The following is an 18,604-nucleotide window of genomic DNA, read 5'->3' as shown; positions in this document are numbered from 1 at the left end:
TGAGACAGAGTTTCTCTGTGTATCCCTGAGTATCCTGAACTCTGTAGAACAGGCTGGCCTCAAACTCAAGAGATCTACCTGCCTCTGCATCCCCAATGCAGGGACTAAAGACATGTGCCATCTGGCACCACCTGGCATCTGATTAACTTGTTAAAACATCTAAATAGCACCTTGGAAGTCCCCAGATTGTCATTATTGCCAAGAAAGTATGGTAGAAAACATGGATAAGGTAAAGTTCAAGAAGCCTTTGTTTGGCAGCTCAAGTGAAAGTACTGGAGAAGTGAAGGTCATTGCCTTGACCTGCACTGAGAGGGGTTGTATGATAGGAAAGCATAGGGCAGTTTTGGCTATCAGTTGCAGAATGCCAAAGATTAAACTCTAGTACCTACAATAGAACAACAAAGTAAAAACTGGATCATTATAATGGTGGTACTGAGTGGTTTCTGGCTGAGTGCCTATCTACACTAGAGAATCAATAGGAATCAATAGAGATGGAGTGGACCAAGGACTCCAGATCATAGTCAAAGTCCTCGAAGGACATGGACTCCAGTGGACTAGGCCAGGTATCTTGTTTCTCCATGACAAAGTTCACTGGCTGCTTCTGTAGGAGCTCAGGGTCAAAGGCGACACCCCGAAAGAAAGGGTGGACCTGGAAGTGATGCAGATATCGTAGACGATGCAGAGGGTTCTGGCATAAAAGCTGAAAGAAAACAAAGTTTGAGACTGGGATAAGAAAGAGACTGAACAGAGATGATGCCAAAGGAGCAAATAGTTCATGGAGCTGGAGGGCAGGCAAATCCTAAAGCATAGATTTGTAAAAGAGAAACAAGGTGATTGGAGATTGGGAGGGCTGGTGAAGAAAAAGGAAATGGCTTTGGATTTTCAGATGATAAGGTAGCTCTGGCCTGTGCTCTTCAAAAGGCCCTGTCTGTCCTGCCTGAGGATTTAGGGTGTCAGAAGCTCAGGGATGAAATCCGCAGTAACAGTTAAGAGGGGAAATGGTTAGTCAGACATCTCAATCCCCATCAAAAAGGAGGAGTGGGTGGGAATTAGCACTTCAATGAAAAGATGATGAATAGTTTGGGAGTAGTGTATGCTTACCTCATGGAGCAGGAGTGAGAGCTCCTGATTAATAGATGCCGGGATCTCAGATTCACAGTGGGCCACACTTGCCAACATAGTAACATGATCTCTCTCTGCAGCCACTGGAAACTGAGTTAAAGAGGTAGGGGGTGGGAAGGCAAGGCTTTCTAAGGTCTTTTTCCACCACAAAGCAAAACTCTCTTCCCTGTTCAACACCACTAACCATTCTCTCACCTTACCAGTTGCCAGAGAGAAAAGCAACACTCCCAGGGACCACCAGTCAGCAGTGTGGTTGTAAGGCCCACCACTCAGGACCTCTGGGGCTGTGGCATGAAAGGTACTTGTCACTCACATCTTTTTTTTTTTTTGGTTTTTCGAGACAGGGTTTCTCTGTGTAGCCCTGGCTGTCCTGGAACTCACTCTGTAGACCAGGCTAGCCTTGAACTCAGAAATCTGCCTGCCTCTGCCTTCTGGGTAGAGTGCTGGGATTAAAGGCGTGCGCCACCACACCCGGCTGTCACTCACATCCTTAAGTCACCTTCCCCACCAGCTTTAGCTTCTCTCTCACCCATGTATTGAAGAGTGCCACAGATAGTGTAGGCTCGTGCTCCCTGGGATAGGCGGCGAGACAGACCAAAGTCTGTCACTTTCAGATGGCCTACAAAGTAAGGAAACTATGTTCAACCCATGGTTGTTTGTTTTTTGTTTCAGTTTTTGTTTTTTAAGAGGCACCACTCCTCTGGCGCTAAGGAAGGAGAAGACATACCTCGTTCATCCAGCAGAATATTCTCCATCTGAAATCATGGGCAAGAGCACATTATCTTACTTTTTCCATTGGCTCTGATTTGGTTTTTCTTTGTTGTTATTTTTGACATAGGGTGTTACTATGTAGCTCAGGCCAGCTGGGAATTTAATATATATACCAGGCTAGCCTCAAACATGTGACACTCCTCCTGCCTCCCAACAGTGCTGGGGAATAGACATGTATGACCACACCTGGCATTCTTTCCCGTAGAGCTACTAGCTGGAGAAGGTAGTCTACTCAGCACTCAAGCCTATCTTGGAGGACCCACACCCAAATCCTTCGCATCCATAGGAACCCAAATAACTGTCTCTGCTTCCTACTGCCTTCTCAGATCTGTTGAAACTTCTTGAGATTCTTGCTCAACTTAAGAGAAAAGACTTAACTCTACCTTTACATCACGGTGGATGATACCCAAGTCATGGAGATAGCCTGTGGAGAACAGTGAGCATGGGTGTGTCTGCCGGTTTCTTTATAGCCCCTATCTCTTCTCTATCCTGACTTCCAAAATTAAATATTAATTCTGTTTCTCCTCCCCACTAACTTAATTTTCCCCTTTTCATTTCCTTTACCACATTTGCACTTACACAGTACAAGGACCAGTTCAGCTGCAAAGAGACGGATAGAATCCTCTGGAAACCAACCAACAGTAGACCACAGGGAGTAGAGATCCATGCTGCAGTAGCTACACACTGCAAAGTAACAGAAGTCTAGGCAATACTGAGGTCTATACATAATGCCTAGGCTCAAGGCATTATGGACCTCCTGCCCAAACTAATAACACCATCTGTTTCCCTCTTTTGGAATATAGAAATGAGGAGTGGAGCCAAACAAAGGCAGAATAATGTCAGGTGGGGAGGGCAGCATATGGATCTTTGGGGGTGAAGACAGCCCAGTCACTCACTAATAAAGAGGTGTTGTTTCCCCTGCCAGCTGTCCCCCAAACTGTGTACAAAAGGATGGTTGATCTGTCGCTAGGGACAAAGAAAACAGCAAGTTAAGAAAACAAGCTTTTTTAAAAAAAAAAAAAGAAAACAAGCTTTTTGATGATAAAGGCAGCCAAGAAATCACGTTGCCTGGTGTAGAAATGAACGGCTGCTTCACCTTCTGATTCAGAACTCATTTAGGACTCTCGGGAAACTCTGGAGCCAGCACACTGCTTAGGAGCACACCAAGATACACTGTAGTGTTCCCTGGCAGAACTTGGAGCATGTCCACAGCCAATAACTACTTTCCTCAGGATTGACTTTGGTGCTATCTACACTAGGACGAACACATACAGGGAAGGTAGACCCAAGGAAAGCAGGTAAGTTGGAAAAAGGTACTTTCTCCAACAAATTCAGGTCTTCAGCCACGCTTTCACAACTCTGCATTACCTGGATGCTAACCTCTTCTTTGCACTGCCTCAGCGTATCCCGCTGTAGAACTTTTACTTTGGGCACCACCTATAAGTGGAGAGGCATGGTAACTCATGAAAATCATGCTATTTTAACTTGTTCCCCCTAATCTCCGGAACTAAAGATTATAAACAGGGTCTACTGAGTAAGCTACATCGCTTGACTTCCTACCTTCACTGCAAATACAGCTTTCTGGGCACAATCTAGCACTTTCAGGACAGTTCCAAACGAACCTTTAGCCACAAGGCCTAAAATCTGAACAAAGAGGGAAACTGACTGGTTGTTTGTAGACACCTCCCTAAAAGAGACACTTCCCAGGGACTATGGTGACCTACCTTCAGCTCCTGCTGCTCCCTAACAGGCCTCATGGGAAACTCTGGTAGAAAGAGGCTGATGAACTGAGGCACTGGCCACTCAGAGTGAGGCTTCTCTAGTAGCAGTGGGGCTGGCTGGAGGAGCTCCTGATGTAGGCACTGATGCCTCTGTAGTCCCCATAGTTCTTCCAGACCTGACCTGATGGTCCCCATACCACACCAGAGGCTCTTCCAGCCTCGGACCCAGTGACCCTGGATGTTGTCACCCTGCTGAGAAGGGAGCCATTCTAAGCCATCTCATGAAGCACTACAGGTTTGGCCCATCTTAACAGGTACCCCTTCCTCTAGTCTTAACCAATGCTGTGGTGACCCCCAACCATAAAACTGTTACTTCATAACTGCAGTTTTGCTGTTATGAATTATAACTACCTGATATGCAGGATATCAAATGTAACCCGTGTCAACACACTAATGCTGACATGCTGACAACCACTAATCTAGAGGAAGGAAATTCCCAGGCTTTGGGATGTGACCTAGATTTCCTTGACTTAATTCAAAATCTCTATGACAATAAGTTTTGTTTTCTCCACAACAAAACAGGAATACAACCTGTGCATAAGTGAGTTCTATAGCCTTTATGCCCACCCCAACACTGCATATCAGTGACAGGCTCCTAACTGGGCACTTTCTAGCCTCAGGCCCCTACATCTTTCATTTCCCTCCCATAGGCAGCCAGAGCCTATATACCAGAGCCCCATACCCTACCTTCTGAGGAGCAGACACCCGGGTGTGTTGTCCCTGCCGACCGCTCACTGCTCCCATTCCCAGACTCAGCCTCTGCCTCTTTTCGAGCTGCTAAATCTGCTGTCCAAGTTACATAAGCAATTCCTCCCTCTGATGCTGCATTACCCACGAGCCCCACCTCTTCCAGTGTACACAGACCCATCAGCTTTAGGTCAGCATCATACCCAAAGTGGGAAGTATCTGTGATTGTGGTAAGACTTCAAGGCAGAGGAGAAAGACCAGTCATTACTGGGGCAGTTAAAAAATGTGTTGGGTTAGTGAGGAGGGAAGGACACAGACAACTTGAACGCTTTACTCAATACAATTAAAAAAGGCCAGCATCAAATTTAAAATATTTTTTCTTTAAATCTCTTTTTTCTCCATTCTCCTGGGCATACCCCAGGGAGGAAAGTAAGGTACCCATGGCCAGCCCTGGCTCCTAATGCCATCCTCCCAAGTGAGCACAGACTGGGAAGCTTATCCCCCAAACCCAATACCTCTTATACAACAAGGCAGTGGAGTGAGGCACAGAGGATCAGACTCCTTCCCTTAGCTTATTGGCACAAAGGGAGAGCAATTACATTTAGAAATATATATATATATATGTTTTATATATATATATCTTTATAAAAATTTATCATACTTGATCAAAACTATCCCCCCACCCTTTCTGTTGCCCCGAAGGAGCAGGATACTAGGCTTGGACACAATCCCTGGGTCTTCTGGTTTTCTTGCCCCTGTGGCCCTGGGTCTCATACCATGAGAGGGAACTCAGCGCTTTGTCCACCATGCCCTGCAGGGACAGGCCAGCTGTTGAACAATGTCTCAGTTCCCATATGCCCCACAAATCCTACAGGATGAAGGGAAGCTCTGCCCACCCTCAAGTCCCTGGATCCTGAGCCAGAGTCAATTCTATACTGTAGTCACTTGGGTCTCCACATCACTTGCGCCTGCCAAAGATGGACTTCTTGCCAGGGTTCTTCTCGCCCACACTTAAACCAATGAGGAGCCGAGCTTTCTCTTCTTCCTGCTGTTGCATGTTCAGGTCACACTTTGTTTCTAGCTTTCCCCGGACCTCAGACCCCGTTGCAGGTTTCAGCCTTAGTTTTTCTTTGATTACCTGGCAGTGGAAAGGAATAAAAGGAAAGGTAAAAAAAAAAATTAGTGAAACAGGGTATACAATTTAAAGTGAACCAATTCAAAGATTTATTAAGCTTACGTGTAAACACAAAAGGGCACTTCAAAGTATATAGATAATAGTCTGCTTGTAAGAAGCTTACAATCTAGTCAGAACCATCATAAAGCTGATGTTGTAGAAGCCCTTAATTCCCTCAAAATTAGAGTCACTATCATACCAGGGACCAGGGCAAAGGCATGGACAAACAAGGACAGATCAGTCATTATCTGCCCCTTTCCTGGCCATATCTTAATACAGCACAGAAGAGAAGGCTCTTAAAAAGGCAATGTGCTTGCCAGTCCCTGCTAACGAAACAGCCATGAGCCCTGGCGAGATACCTGGGCAACCAGAGCTTTTCGGCTGTCCCTTTTGACAGCCATGGCAAAGTCCAGCCATGTCCACGTGTTGTTGTGGTACTCCAGACAGGGTAGCACCAAGTTAAGGTCGCCCCAGTCCACACTGTTCTTCTCACCCTGCAACAGGAAGAGAAAGAGGGAAAAGAGGAAAAATTACACCAGCTGCCATTTTGAATCTAAGCCAGTACTTTGAGTAGAATTCCTACAACAGCAACCTACATATTTGAATTCCCTCCCATTCTGGTGATGGGGCTGACTCCTGCAGAAAGCAGAAGGAACAGGTTTGTCACCCATAGCCCACTTTCACAGGAAGCCTGACTGTCACCCTGTCTATAATCTTTAGTCCCCTTCCTACTTTAGAAAGGGCTGGGATGGAATATACCTTATAACTGACACACAGTGGAACTTGTGGGATTTTTATATATATGAAGGAGTTGTTCATGGCAGCTCGCTCTTTCATCTTGTCAATATCATCAACTGGGTGCTGGGAAAGACAGAAAAGGAGCATAAGCCCTAAAACCACCAGAGCAACCCAAGATGCTAAATATTACTCCATCCTCAGTCCTGGAGAAGACTTAAGACCAAAGGAACACCCACCCAGGTCCACAGAAACTATTAATACCCATTTAAAAAATCTAAATATACTAATATGTTTTTACTTTTTTGTTTCATTTGCTTTTTGTTGTTTTGTTTTGGTAGCAACAGGGTTTCTTTTTCTATCATCCCTGGCCTGCCTCTGCTTCCCAAGTGCTGAGATGAAAGGTGTGTGCCCCCATGCTAGGCTTCTTTTGCTTTTTTTGAGACAGGATCTCATAAATGATCTTCCAGCTCCTGTCCTCAAGTGTTGAAATTATAGTGGGCCACCACATTTAGTTTCTCTGATTTTCATATGCCATACCTCAGGTAATTTGCGAAATGATCTTCTGACTCCAGAACTCCTGGTCAAGCCCTGTGCTACGCCCTTCCCAGAGCCCAGTGGGACTGCATCATCTGTTGCTATCAGCTGCCGAGGCTTTACAACTGGTATTCCTATGAAAAAGCATGCAAACCAACAGTGACTCTTCCTGAAGCTGCTTTAGGCTGCCACTCCATTCTCCTGGCATCCCAGCATAACCAATTCTTACCAGTAGTCACCAGTTTGGACTTATCCTCTTCATCACCAACTTCATCATCTTCCACATTTCGACCAGGAAAGAAAAAGCCCATCATTCTATGGAAGAACCGGTGGGACAGCTGGATGGTGAGAGGCACCACATTTACCTGAGAGGAAAGAGGTGAACAAACAACTAAGCTCAAGCACTCGCCCTGTCTTTGATTACTAACTAGTTTAACAGTTATAATTAGTTAGTTTTGAGCTAACCTTTGACCAAGGGTTCCCAAGGCACTAACCTCAAAGTGTTCCTTAACAGAGATACCACCAACAGGTGGCCGGACTTTGCTGAAGAGGCGGAGGGCTAGCTGTCTCCCAGACTGGCAGGAACTCTGGGGCCTTAGAACCACCTATAGGATAGAGCGCCAATAACTCTACTATACATCTCTTAAAAAAACAACTTAAAAGTAAATCACAAGCCGGGCGTGGTGGCGCACGCCTTTAATCCCAGCACTCGGGAGGCAGAGGCAGAGGCAGGTGGATTTCTGAGNTCGAGGCCAGCCTGGTCTACAAAGTGAGTTCCAGGACAGCCAGGGCTATACAGAGAAACCCTGTCTCAAAACCAAAAAACCAAAAAAAAAAAAAAAAAAAAAAAAAAAAAAAAAAAAAAAAAAAAAAAAAAAAAAGTAAATCACAAGTCTTCTGTAGAAGGAGATCTGAAGCAATGGTCTTTGCTAAGCTAGACAAGCTGTTCCAGCTCAAATCACAATGCCCTCCCTCTGGTCGGAAGCAAAGATAAGTGGGCTGGGAATGGAAAAATAAGCCTTGCTGTATAAATGTGGGGATGTAAATTGGCAGAGTGCTTATCACTTACAAGGCCCTGTCTAAATCTCATTCTCCCACACCCCAAGAAAAGACTTGCCTTATAAATTGCATTAGGGAGAAGGTTGTTCATAGTGAACCAGCCCAACTCCAGAAGATGTTCTGCTGTGTCATCAGATTTATTCACCTGTAAGACAGATTTTGTTCTGTTCATTATAAGCTAAGCCTCTGGTTTCATTTTTCTCTTTCCTCTGTAAATCAGGATCTTGTAAAAAGTCCAGGCTAGCCCTCAAAGTGTACCTGTGGCTAGCTTTGGCCTCCTAACCCCCCTTAACTACACATCTGGAATGCTGGGATTAAACATAAGCACCATCACACCCTGCTAATACCTCTTTCAATCTCATATGCGACCAGCATACCCTCTAATCCAGTGTTTCTTCTAAGTAAAACCAGCTAAACCAGTAAAGGTGAAGTAACTTCCTAGTTGTTGTGGCATTTAAATTTCTTATTCATTTTCAAATATCTTTTGTAATTGGAATATTCTTTCTCCTTGGGCAACTACAGAAATGCTGTCAGTATCAGAACGGCACTAGTCCAACTCAACTTGGTAGATTACTTCAGTCTGGGCCTTATTTAATTATCTATATACCTACATCATTTATTACAGGCTGATGTGTCTCCAATCATGACCATCATTAATAAATACAATTAGCCCCCTTTTTCTCTATGGATTGTACTCTTGAACCAGGCCATGCCTCAGACTTGGCTGCTGCTGTGACTGTGTGCCACCCTAATACCTTGCTGTAAAGGAACCTCTGTAGCTCCAGCTCGGCGATGCCCAGCTGTCCATCTTCTTCTGTCAGGCGCCAACGTGCCTGAGCAAAGTAAAACTCGGTGCGACGGACCACACTCACATCTTCCTGTTGTTTTCGAAGCTCCATTTTATTGGCTCGCTGCAGTTGGAAATCCTTAAAACATCTATGCATGAATAGAAGAGCCAAAGGGGTAAGGAAAAAAACACAGCCAGAGTGCCCTGTAAGCCCAGAGACCAACCTACTCTGGCTTAGCTAATAATGACCCCACCCCCACACCCCCGCCCCTCCTGATATCTTGTTTCTGATACCCTGAGCTATTTTTTTTTTTTTTTTAGGTTTTTGTTGTTCTTGTTTTTGTTTTTTTTTTCCCCTGAGACAGGGTTTCTCTGTATAGCCCTGGCTGTCCTGGAACTCACTTTGTAGACCAGGCTGGCCTCGAGCTCAGAAATCCACCTGCCTCTGCCTCCCAAGTGCTGGGATTAAAGGCGTGTGCCACCACGTCCGGCCATGGGTCCTTTAGTTCTATGGCTTCTTAGTAAAGCACTGTTTTCCCACTAACTATATTTCTATATCTTCAACTTTCTTTACTGTATTTGCAGTTCAGATACACACTGCTAAGGCCAAGTTGAAGTGGTATTCAACTTCTCAATTTTGTAGCAAAGCCTTCTCCAGGAAGCATGCCAGTGAGAACCCAAAGGGGCTTTTTTGTTTTCACTCACCTCTTTGGCCAACCTCAGCGAGGCTTATTCAAGAAGATGTGCCTATATCTACTTCTACAACAGACTTGGAGAACACACACTAAACTTAAAGATTGTAAGGGCACGAAAGGGAAACCAGCTCTGGCTGAGACTGGCAAAGGCTGCTTGCTGCGTACCTGATGAGGATGTTCAGTTCTTCACTTTCCAGCTGCAGATTGGCCTTTTCTTGGTTCAGCTGTAACTGAAGTTTTTGGTTCAGGTCCAGCAAGTTCTCATTTTTGCTGTCATCCTGTAAAGACTAAGGAACCAAGAGAAGAGTTTAAGAGATCCTCCGTATCTATCACAGGAGCTCGTCCTCAGATTGCCTAGGATGGTTACCTTCATGATAGAGTACATCTGCTTCTCTAGGTGCCTTATCTGGGCCACATGCTGCCGCACAGCCTCCTGCAGGTGCAGTATGCTGCTGCGCTGCTCCTCAGGATTGCTAGAGATCTCCAGCTGGAACCTCACGCGCTGTTTCTTTTCACTATGCTCCTGAAAGAAGGGAAAAGGGAAAAGAGTACTTTTTTTTGTTTTGTGTGGTGCTGTGAATAAAACCTACAGTTTCACACATGCTAAGTACAGGCTTTACTAATTGAAGGAATGTCCGCAGCCCCTTGAATTCCTGTTTTTTAAAAGGTTAAGTCTTGCAGAAAAGTGAATGGTGCTCTCTTCTGGAAAGCTGACCTTTACCAATCATGCAGTAGCAAGAGTAAGGGGTAGGTCAGTATAAAAGATCTGCCATCTACATTCCTAACATTTCATAAGGTAGTAGGTGCCGCTGTTAGTGATGTTTAGGTGACTGAGTAGAGACCTGTCTAGAACAAGCTATACAGTCTTAGGACACGTAAACATAAACAACAGGAATTCCAACAGCTGTAATTGACTGAGAAGATGTACCAATCATAAGCCCCTTTCAGGGTGAGGCATTAGTTTCTTTCTTACCCACTCAGCGATCTCACCAGCCCAGCACTACTTTACTTAACTGGGATATAGGTAAACAGCAAGATCAAAGTTCAGTGAGCCTAACCTGAATTCTAGAAAGGCTCACGCTCACCTTCCGCTTGGGCTCTACGTGGAGAAGCAGGTTGTTGACAATGTCCAGAATCATAGCATACTGGGCTGGGTTGGTAGAAATTTCCAATTCGTGGTGGATGAGAGTAAAAGTATCCACAGCCCCTACAGAATTGTAAGCAGTTAAATAACAGGTTCAGGTTTCTCCCCTAAATATTCAATCTCCTAACCTATATTTCTGTTTTCTTTTTTTCGAGACAGGGTTCTGCTATGTAGCCCTGCCTGGCCAGGAACTGGCTCCACCTGCCTCTGCCTTCGGTGTGGAGATTAAAGTTGTGCACCACCATACCCAGCCTAAGGAACACGTGGAACCACTCACGTCAGTCAATCCAACACAAAGGGAAGAGGAGGCACCCAGGAGTAGAAATAGACTCCTAAGTAATAACCACTGTCCCAGTTTCCTCTCAGAGTACAGCTTCTTCTAATGGCTGGACTTACTAATGGCCAAGTGAATGTTAGTACCAATAGCGCACAGGAACCCCTTTAATTAAAACCACGAAGGAAATAACTACTTTCACAAATCCCTTTAAAGCCTGAATACCTTCCTGCTTCTTTAAGAGATCCTCCTTTTCCTGGTTCTCATGAACCTCAGGTGGCTTAATCTGAGTTGCTAGCTCAGGATCAATGTCATGGCTGTAGCTAATATAGTACATCCGGCAATTACAACGTGAAATGATTCTCTGGACTTGCTGGGCTTGCTGGGCTTCCGCTGGCTGGTTCCAGTCTGGGAAGAAGTGAAAAAGAGGAGAGAGTCTCCATAAAAGCTGTAATAAGAGGTCCCATCTGAATATTATGTCTAAGGAGTTCCAAAAATGTTTCCAGTCTACACTGGCAAAAAATATTACTTCAACATACACTGATGTTAAGCTGGGGGCTGGTGAGATGGCTCAGCGGGTAAGAGCACTGACTGCTCTTCTGAAGGTCCTGAGTTCAAATCCCAGCAACCACATGGTGGCTCATAAGCACCCGTAATGAGATCTGACACCCTCTTCTGGTGCATCTGAAGACAACTACAGTGTACTTATTTATAATAATAAATAAATCTTTAGATAAGCTGGGGCTGGAGAGGTGGCTCAGTGGTTGGAAGCACTGGCTGCTCTTCCAGAGGACCCAGGGTTTAGTTTCTAATACCCACACGGCAGCTCACAACTGTCTATAAATACAGTTCCAGGGGATCGGATACCCTCACACAGACTATGACATATATATGACACCAATGCACATAAATAAGTCGAAACAAAAAACCCAAAAGACAGATAAATTGGGACCAGGTATGGTAACAGATATTCTGTGAGTTCTAGACCAGTTTAGTATACATGAAAATGAGGAGTCAGGGCTATATAATGAGACCCTGTCAGACAGACAGACAAAAAATCTGAAAGAGAAAGATGATAGACACGGCTGGGTTTGCAACTGGTACAGCAAATGCCTGGCATGTAAAAAACCTCGACTTTGCTCCCTAGTACAGTCAAAAATAAAATAAAAACCCTATGTAGCTCATGCCTAAGCTCATGAGTTAGAGGACAGTCTGGTCTCTAAAGACTGAGACAGAAAGAAAGGAAGAATGCAGGTGGTAGAATAGATAAGAGAATGAGGCCCCTTTGGGATGACATTCACCCTGGGAGAGGGAAGAGAGCTGACCTGTGGTTGTGGTAACCATGCCTCCCACTGCCTGTCCACTTTCCATCAGCTCCTGAACAGAGTCCAGACTACGTTCCCGGTGCTCCTCGATATTCTTCACCTGCAAACACATTGAGGGACCTTTAGCTCCTGGGAAAAGGTGGCTTGTTCTAACACCACCATAGATGGCCATGTTTCCAATAGAGTCATGTGCTGCAAAAGAATGCTTCAGTCAATGACAGATTGCAGGCCCAACAATAGTCCCATACCTGTAATCCCAGCAAGAGGCTGTGAGGCAGGAATATCAGCACAGATGTGAGGTCAGCCTGGACTATGTAGTTCCATGGCAGTCTAGAACACATAGCTGAGACTCTCACAAATACAAAACAAGAGGCTGTATCATCCAATGATAGTGTGGTAATCTTAGTTCATATAAAGACACTTTATGATGTTCACATGATTAAAAAAAAAAATCACCTAACATTTTTTGGGGAGTTTTCCACTTTGCTTCTATCAAGTGCTGGGATTATAAACATGAGCCACGATTTGGAGCTGGTATGTTCTTTGTGTTTTTCCTGTTTTTTAATCTTCAGAGCTACTCTGAACCCAGGAATAGTGGCTGACACATGTAATCCCAGCAGTTGGAATAAGAGGAAGACAGATCTCTGGGCTTCCTGGACTTTGAGGTCAGTCTAGTTTACCTATCAAGTGCTAAGCAGCTAAAACTACACAGTAAGACCTCAAAAAATAAAACCAAGATGGCTCAGTAGGTAAAAGGTTTACTGACCAAATCTGAACTCATATAAAAGGGGAAAAGGATGGGGACTGGACAGATGGCTCAGCAGTAAGGAACATTTGTTTGTTGTTCTACCAGAAGATCAGGGTTTGGTTTCCAGCACTGACATCAGCAACTACCTAGTAAGTAATTTTAGTTCTAGGGATCTGACACCCTCTTTCTGGTGTCAGAGGGCACGCAGATGATATACAGACATTTAGGCAGTCACACGTTAAAAAGTAAGAGAATTGACTCCACAAAACTATTATCTTTTAACCTCTAAAAACAACAGATCTCTCTCATACATACACAATAGGGCCTGACCTCAGTACCAATGTAAAAATCCAGGGAAGGCCACCCATTCCTGTAATCCCAGTTCTATGGAAGGTAAAGACAGAAACATTTTGGAGCATGCTAAATCCCAGCCTTAGCTCTTAATTTCAATGAAAGACCCTGCCTCAAGGGAATAAGGCACAACATGACAGACGTTTAAAGCCCTTTCCTCTGGCCTCTGTAAATGCACAGGCACATATTTATTGCACACACATCACATGCTTGTTTATACATACACCTACTTAAAAAGAAAACCATTCTGATTTTGTCACTTTGGAGATCAGGGTAACTAACAGAATGAATGGCATGAAAAAAATCAAAGCAGTAAGGTCAAGGCTTCAGAACTGGAGACATATTTCAGTGGTTACGAACACTCACTGACTGCTCTTCCAAAAGACGAAGGTTCTATTCCCAGCATCAACTGGACATCTAACAACTTCTTGTAATTCTAGTCTCATAAGACCTAACACTTTCTTCTAGCCTCTGCAGGCACCAAGCATACATTGGATACACAGACATACATGCAGGCGAAGTACCCATACATATTAAAAATAAACAAACATAAATAAGGCTTTAGGGGCTGGAGGTGACTCGCAGTTAGAAGCACTTGCTGTTCTTGCAGAGGACCCATATTTAGTTCCCAGCACCTATATGGCAGCTCACAATCACCTGTAATTACAATTTTAGACCTGACACCCTCTTCTGGTTCTTGAGGGCACCTATACATACATGGCAGACTCACAAACACATTTAAAAAAAAAAAAAAAAAAAAAAAAAAAAAAAAAAAAAAAAAAAAAAAAAAAAAAACTTACAAAAAAATATATAAATTACACACACCAGTATCTTAGAGATCCAGGATTTGGATGGCGGATCTACTGAATCACAAAGTCAAATGGGGAAGAGAAAAATCATATTCTAACTCTAAGGATCTCTCCACTTTAATGCTAATACAACTTAAGGGAGGAAAAAAAGCCTTCAACTATAAAAGGTGGCATTGCTTATAAATGCCCAGAAACTTCTGCCCACCTCTACATAGTTAATTACCACTCCTATATCCCTATTTCTTTGGTGGTTATGGGGATCAAACCCAGGGCCTTATATATGATAACCAAGTGTTACCACTGAGCCAGAACTCCAGCTAAGATACTTTCTGTGACTACCCCCAAGAATACTAGTAACAGACACGGTTGGCTAACTTCCTATGTGACCAACAACCTGGCCACACTCGGCTTGACATCTGATCTAAACATTTTTCTGTGGCTGGCATCATTACACTTGAGGTTGCCTTGAGTGAACCACAAGTTCCTTTGCAGACGTTCTGGCTAAGGACAAGAAGATCTACAAAAGAGGTTATCACTTTGGTTCATTTTATAATCATCATTCATGTTTTTTATTTTGTTTTTATCAGATGTAACTGAATCCTTTAATTTATGTGCACACTTACCACATGTCAAATATATAAATGATAATATACAATACTAGCCTGATTTGCCTCATGATCATCAACCCTCCAGTAAGTCTGAGAGCCTATCTTAGAAATTAAAATGTTCTACCTTGGCCAGTTGGTGGTGGCACACGCCCTTAACCCCAGCACTTGGGAGGCAGAGGCAGGTGTATATCTGAGTTTGAGGCCAGCCTGGTCTACATAGCAAGTTCCAGGACAGCCAGGGCTACAGAGAAACCCTGTCTTGAAAAACAAAAAACAATGATTGCTCAAACAATCATCTTTATGAAAGGCTATTAAAAAAACAACAACTTGGCTTGCCATGTGACTCGTTTCCTGTACTACAGATGCTAAGGCAAAGGGATCTCCAGTTCTCAGCTACCTGGGCTGAGACCAAACTGCATAGCAAGGCTTGTCTCAAACAGACAAACCAAAGTTCTCAGATCCACTGTCTATTTCCTTAGTTGGCTGTTTATGTGACATTTATTAAGGGACTACAAACTAAAAAAGAAGAAAGTTCCTGTCTATTTACTCTAGTGCTGGTAAATATAATAGTGCCACAGGAGAGAAAAGCACTAGTTCCTACAGCACAGAGGCAGCTCACAGTCACGCTATCAGCAGCTTCCTTTTCTACTAAGCAGAAAGGTAGGTACTATGAAGAATCTCCCAGTGGTTCTAGTTGAAGGGGCCAACTATAGAAAACTAGAGATATACAATGGACCTCCCCACTCAGGCCGACTAACCTCTAACCAGAGCTGTCGGCCATCCTGTTCAGTAGGGCTGCTTTCAGTGGTGGCAAAATACTGCATGCCATCTAACAGGCAAGTCCAGGAAGTCTTTTGTTTCAGTGTGTCACCATACCAAGCGGGATGGTGTTGGCACTGCAGCAACTGGGCTTTGGCAGCCGATACAATGACACAGCCTTCTGTCTCTGCTCCACGAAGAACCATCTATGTCAAGAGAAATGCAGTTTTAGACACAAAGGGGGCTGAGAAGGGTCTTCAGATCACTGCTAACTCTAGCTTACAGAGCAAGCTTCATTGGGTTTTATACGTGGAAGTGTTACTCAGTATACCTACAGAAAGGTACAAACTTGAGTTCTCGCCACCTATTCTTCAGTTATATGTGGAGAAACACTGAGTTTGGCAATAACAAGTCCTCAGCATTCAGGAAAGCAAGGCAAAGACAGCCAAGTTTGAGACCAGCCTGAGCCACACAGTGGGACCCCCTCCCTGCCCCCCTTTTTGAGGCAGGGTCTCACTATATTGTCTTCAAACTCAAAGATCCCTCTGGCTCTGCCTCCCAAGAGCCTTCCTTGGGTTAAAGGTGTGAGCCGCCACATGCAGCTTGTAGAATACTAATTTTTTTTCTATTTTTAAAAAAATGATAGGAAAGTAAACATTTTGATTTGGGATCTATCTTGATACTGGTTTCCTATTAAAAAAAGATACCTGGCAGTTAACCAGCTCAATAAGGCAGTTTCGGTTGTATATGTCATCTGTCTGGCAAGCAGCAATGCCACACAATTGGTCACTCATACCGGACTCCTCTTCTGTGAATACTACAAATCTATCTGTCTCTTCAATCAGCTTCTGCAACATGTAAGCACCTGGCAAAGAAATAGGAAATGGGGAAAGGTCACCGTCTCAAAGGGGAGGAGAACACATGCAGGACCACACTGATCTTCCAATACTTCCTGTCTAGGTAAGGACTGAGATACATCTTCAACCAGGAACACTGGTGCAGCTCACTCTATCCAACCCTTGACCCAAAGGATAAGATAAAAGCTATTTAGTTCCCCTCAATGTTACTAAAAATAAAAGTGAACGATTTCCAATAGAAATAGAAATACCAGTTTAAATGGTGTTATTTTTGTTCCTAGGGTCCACATCCAGACAACGGCAGGAATTGAACCCAGGTGTCTCTTGCTTCTACAGTGCTATATAACAGGCTTATATTTTCCCCATTTTAACTCCTTCCAGCAGCCAAGTCTCTTCTATGCACAGTGACCTTCTTACCCATCCCAGCTGTTCCACCTCCTTCCAGTCCTTGATGCCTCCTGTTGATACCCTGTAATAGTCTCCTCATCTGTCTCTCCACCATCAGTCCTCCCACACAACACTGCTAGAGCTACCTTCCTGTTGAAATCTGTGACAGTCTATTCAGAGACTTCAACAGTTCTCCATTCCTAATGAAGGACCTATGTGGAAGGTCTCCCACCGATCCCCATCCCAACAATCTTTCTAACCCACTCCTCACTCTCCTATTAGTGTGTTAAGGAAAACACATCACCCTTTCCTAATATCATTCTCTTTTTGTTTTGTTTTGTTTTTTTTTTTTGAGACAGGGTTTCTCTGTGTAGCCCTGGCTGTCCTGGCACTCACTCTGTAGACCAGGCTGGCCTCTAACTCAGAAATCAGCCTGCCTCTGCTTCCCGAGTGCTGGGATTAAAGGCGCACACGCCACCACGCCCGGCTCCGTAATATCATTCTTATCCAGGTTATTCCCTCCTCACTGACTGCCCCTTCCCCCATTTCCACACATTCCAATCAAGCCATACCCTAAAAACTCAATTTAAGTCCTCACCTCATTTCCTTCCCTTTCACTGTAACTTCCCTATTTTTTGAATTCCTTCTGCATGGCACTGACACTTCTCCGCTTGTTCTCACGGGTACCACTAATTTACATTGCCTTGTATTTGTTATACCCTAAAATGCCATTCCTTTCTTGCTAAGTCTTACTTACCTTCAAGATTTTCCCCAGAGTGCTACAGATAAAAAAAGAGCCTGGTAGTGTTTCAGTTTTATGCCAGCTAAGCACTTAAATCTTTGTTGCCTTAACAAAGTAAATTTATCAAAATGATACAAGGCTGTGGTTATGATCTTAGTAGTTGCTTAGAGTGTCTGAGTTCAATGTCCAATATTGAAATTTTGAAAAATAATTCTTTGTTATTGTTTTGTTTAGAAAAAGTATCACTCTACAGCCTTGGCTGGCCTAGAATTTGTATAGACCAGGCTGTCCTCTGCCTTGCGTACGGAGATTAAAAATGTGTTCAACTACACCAGCAATAAACAATTCTTAACTCTGCGTCTTTCCCTTTCTCTTCTGATCCCAGTAGATCTTCTGGCCACGGGACAGACTTTCAAAGCTTCCTCATTATTAGCAATATAAACCCAAGATGGCCAAATATAAATAAATGACACTTTCATCTCTGTATCTATATCTAGATGAAACCAGTCATAACTGAGTCATTCTTAAGGCCTTTTCCAAGCACATGTTCACATTCTAAACGTAAACCCATAGTCTCATCTGTCCCAGCCTACCTCCTGATGATCCCTTATCAGGCCGTCCACTGAAGCTGGGAGTGCTGACATGAGGTGGGACTTGGGCACTAGGTGGGATACCCCGCTTTGGCTTTTTGGCTGACATCTGAGGATCAATCTTCAAACCTTTCAGGGCCTCAGTAGAGAGATTACGTTTGAGTACAGCTGCTTTTTTGTAGCCATCATATAAGCCAAAGGCAATGTCCCTATTGGTGGTTGTCCAGGAAATCCGTAAATCTACCAAATACAGCTGGTGTGTATGAAAGGCAGGATCACCCTCTCGAGCAGAAAGCTCCTGAGAAACAGGAAAAGGATACCAGGGTCACACAGAAATTCCCACCACTATTCCTGAACAAAAAATGCAGAGACAAACTTGCTATAAACAGAAGGAGAAATAGGAAGACCCTGGAGAAATATTAAGTCGCCTTAGTTTGTATATTACTTTATATCCTAACTGCACTTAATGCAGTTTTAATGAATCAGTTAATTTCAAATGCTATACTTAACTGGGAAAGATGGAGAAAGCCAGCACTAAACAAAGTGTTAAGAACTTTTACTCTGCTGGGCGTGGTGGCGCACGCCTTTAATCCCAGCACTTGGGAGGCAGAGGCAGGCGGATTTCTGAGTTCAAGGCCAGCCTGGTCTACAAAGTGAGTTCC

The 18,604-nt window shown here is 43.9% G+C and overlaps 2 protein-coding genes across 5 annotated transcripts in view; both read right to left on the bottom strand.

Moving 5' to 3' along the window:
- On the bottom strand, positions 1-4,583 carry Rskr (ribosomal protein S6 kinase related). Of its 3 annotated transcripts, none has more exons than XM_021176925.2 (12): positions 4,362-4,583; positions 3,618-3,863; positions 3,454-3,537; positions 3,262-3,330; positions 2,790-2,859; positions 2,473-2,577; positions 2,277-2,317; positions 1,850-1,877; positions 1,652-1,741; positions 1,318-1,406; positions 1,102-1,212; positions 1-700 (listed from the first exon to the last, which is right to left on the bottom strand). In XM_021176925.2, exons 1-12 carry the CDS (start codon positions 4,416-4,418, stop codon positions 473-475), a joined length of 1,218 nt encoding a protein of 405 aa, XP_021032584.1. In that variant the 5' UTR covers positions 4,419-4,583; the 3' UTR covers positions 1-472. The 3 variants fall into 3 exon arrangements, with proteins under 3 accessions (XP_021032584.1, XP_029339154.1, XP_029339155.1); XM_029483294.1 differs by having other exon boundaries at positions 65-700; positions 3,618-3,866; XM_029483295.1 differs by having other exon boundaries at positions 610-1,212; positions 3,618-3,866.
- Positions 4,584-4,676: 93 nt separating this feature from the next.
- The window catches only part of Kiaa0100 (KIAA0100 ortholog), a 29,225-nt gene continuing 15,297 nt past the window's right edge, over positions 4,677-18,604 (bottom strand). Inside the window, exons 24-39 of one of the 2 annotated variants that reach the window (XM_021178263.2) lie at positions 17,946-18,240; positions 16,074-16,231; positions 15,366-15,572; positions 12,092-12,191; positions 10,992-11,174; positions 10,434-10,555; positions 9,716-9,871; positions 9,514-9,635; positions 8,622-8,802; positions 7,925-8,011; positions 7,302-7,412; positions 7,037-7,172; positions 6,811-6,941; positions 6,295-6,396; positions 5,895-6,029; positions 4,677-5,499 (exon numbers count right to left, since the gene is read on the bottom strand). In XM_021178263.2, the coding sequence (XP_021033922.1) occupies positions 5,320-5,499; positions 5,895-6,029; positions 6,295-6,396; positions 6,811-6,941; positions 7,037-7,172; positions 7,302-7,412; positions 7,925-8,011; positions 8,622-8,802; positions 9,514-9,635; positions 9,716-9,871; positions 10,434-10,555; positions 10,992-11,174; positions 12,092-12,191; positions 15,366-15,572; positions 16,074-16,231; positions 17,946-18,240 (2,406 nt within the window). In that variant the 3' untranslated portion in view covers positions 4,677-5,319. The remainder of the gene's footprint in view (positions 5,500-5,894; positions 6,030-6,294; positions 6,397-6,810; positions 6,942-7,036; positions 7,173-7,301; positions 7,413-7,924; positions 8,012-8,621; positions 8,803-9,513; positions 9,636-9,715; positions 9,872-10,433; positions 10,556-10,991; positions 11,175-12,091; positions 12,192-15,365; positions 15,573-16,073; positions 16,232-17,945; positions 18,241-18,604) is intronic. The other variant, XM_029483293.1, reaches the window with a different exon arrangement.

The sequence above is a fragment of the Mus caroli genome, chromosome 11, assembly GCF_900094665.2.
Source record: "Mus caroli chromosome 11, CAROLI_EIJ_v1.1, whole genome shotgun sequence".
Taxonomy (NCBI): Eukaryota; Metazoa; Chordata; class Mammalia; order Rodentia; family Muridae; genus Mus; species Mus caroli.
The sequence above is the reverse complement of the archived record's forward strand: the minus strand, read 5'-3'. Positions and strand labels throughout refer to the sequence as shown.

Coding starts and splice junctions, on each gene's coding strand:
- Rskr (XM_029483294.1), bottom strand. CDS start 4,418: ATGGGAGCAGTGAGCGGTCGGCAGGGACAACACACCCGGGTGTCTGCT. Junction 3,867..4,361: donor GGGTGTCTGCTCCTCAGAAG/GTAGGGTATGGG, acceptor CTCCCTTCTCAG/CAGGGTGACAACATCCAGGG. Junction 1,878..2,276: donor TCATCCACCGTGATGTAAAG/GTAGAGTTAAGT, acceptor CCATGATTTCAG/ATGGAGAATATTCTGCTGGA.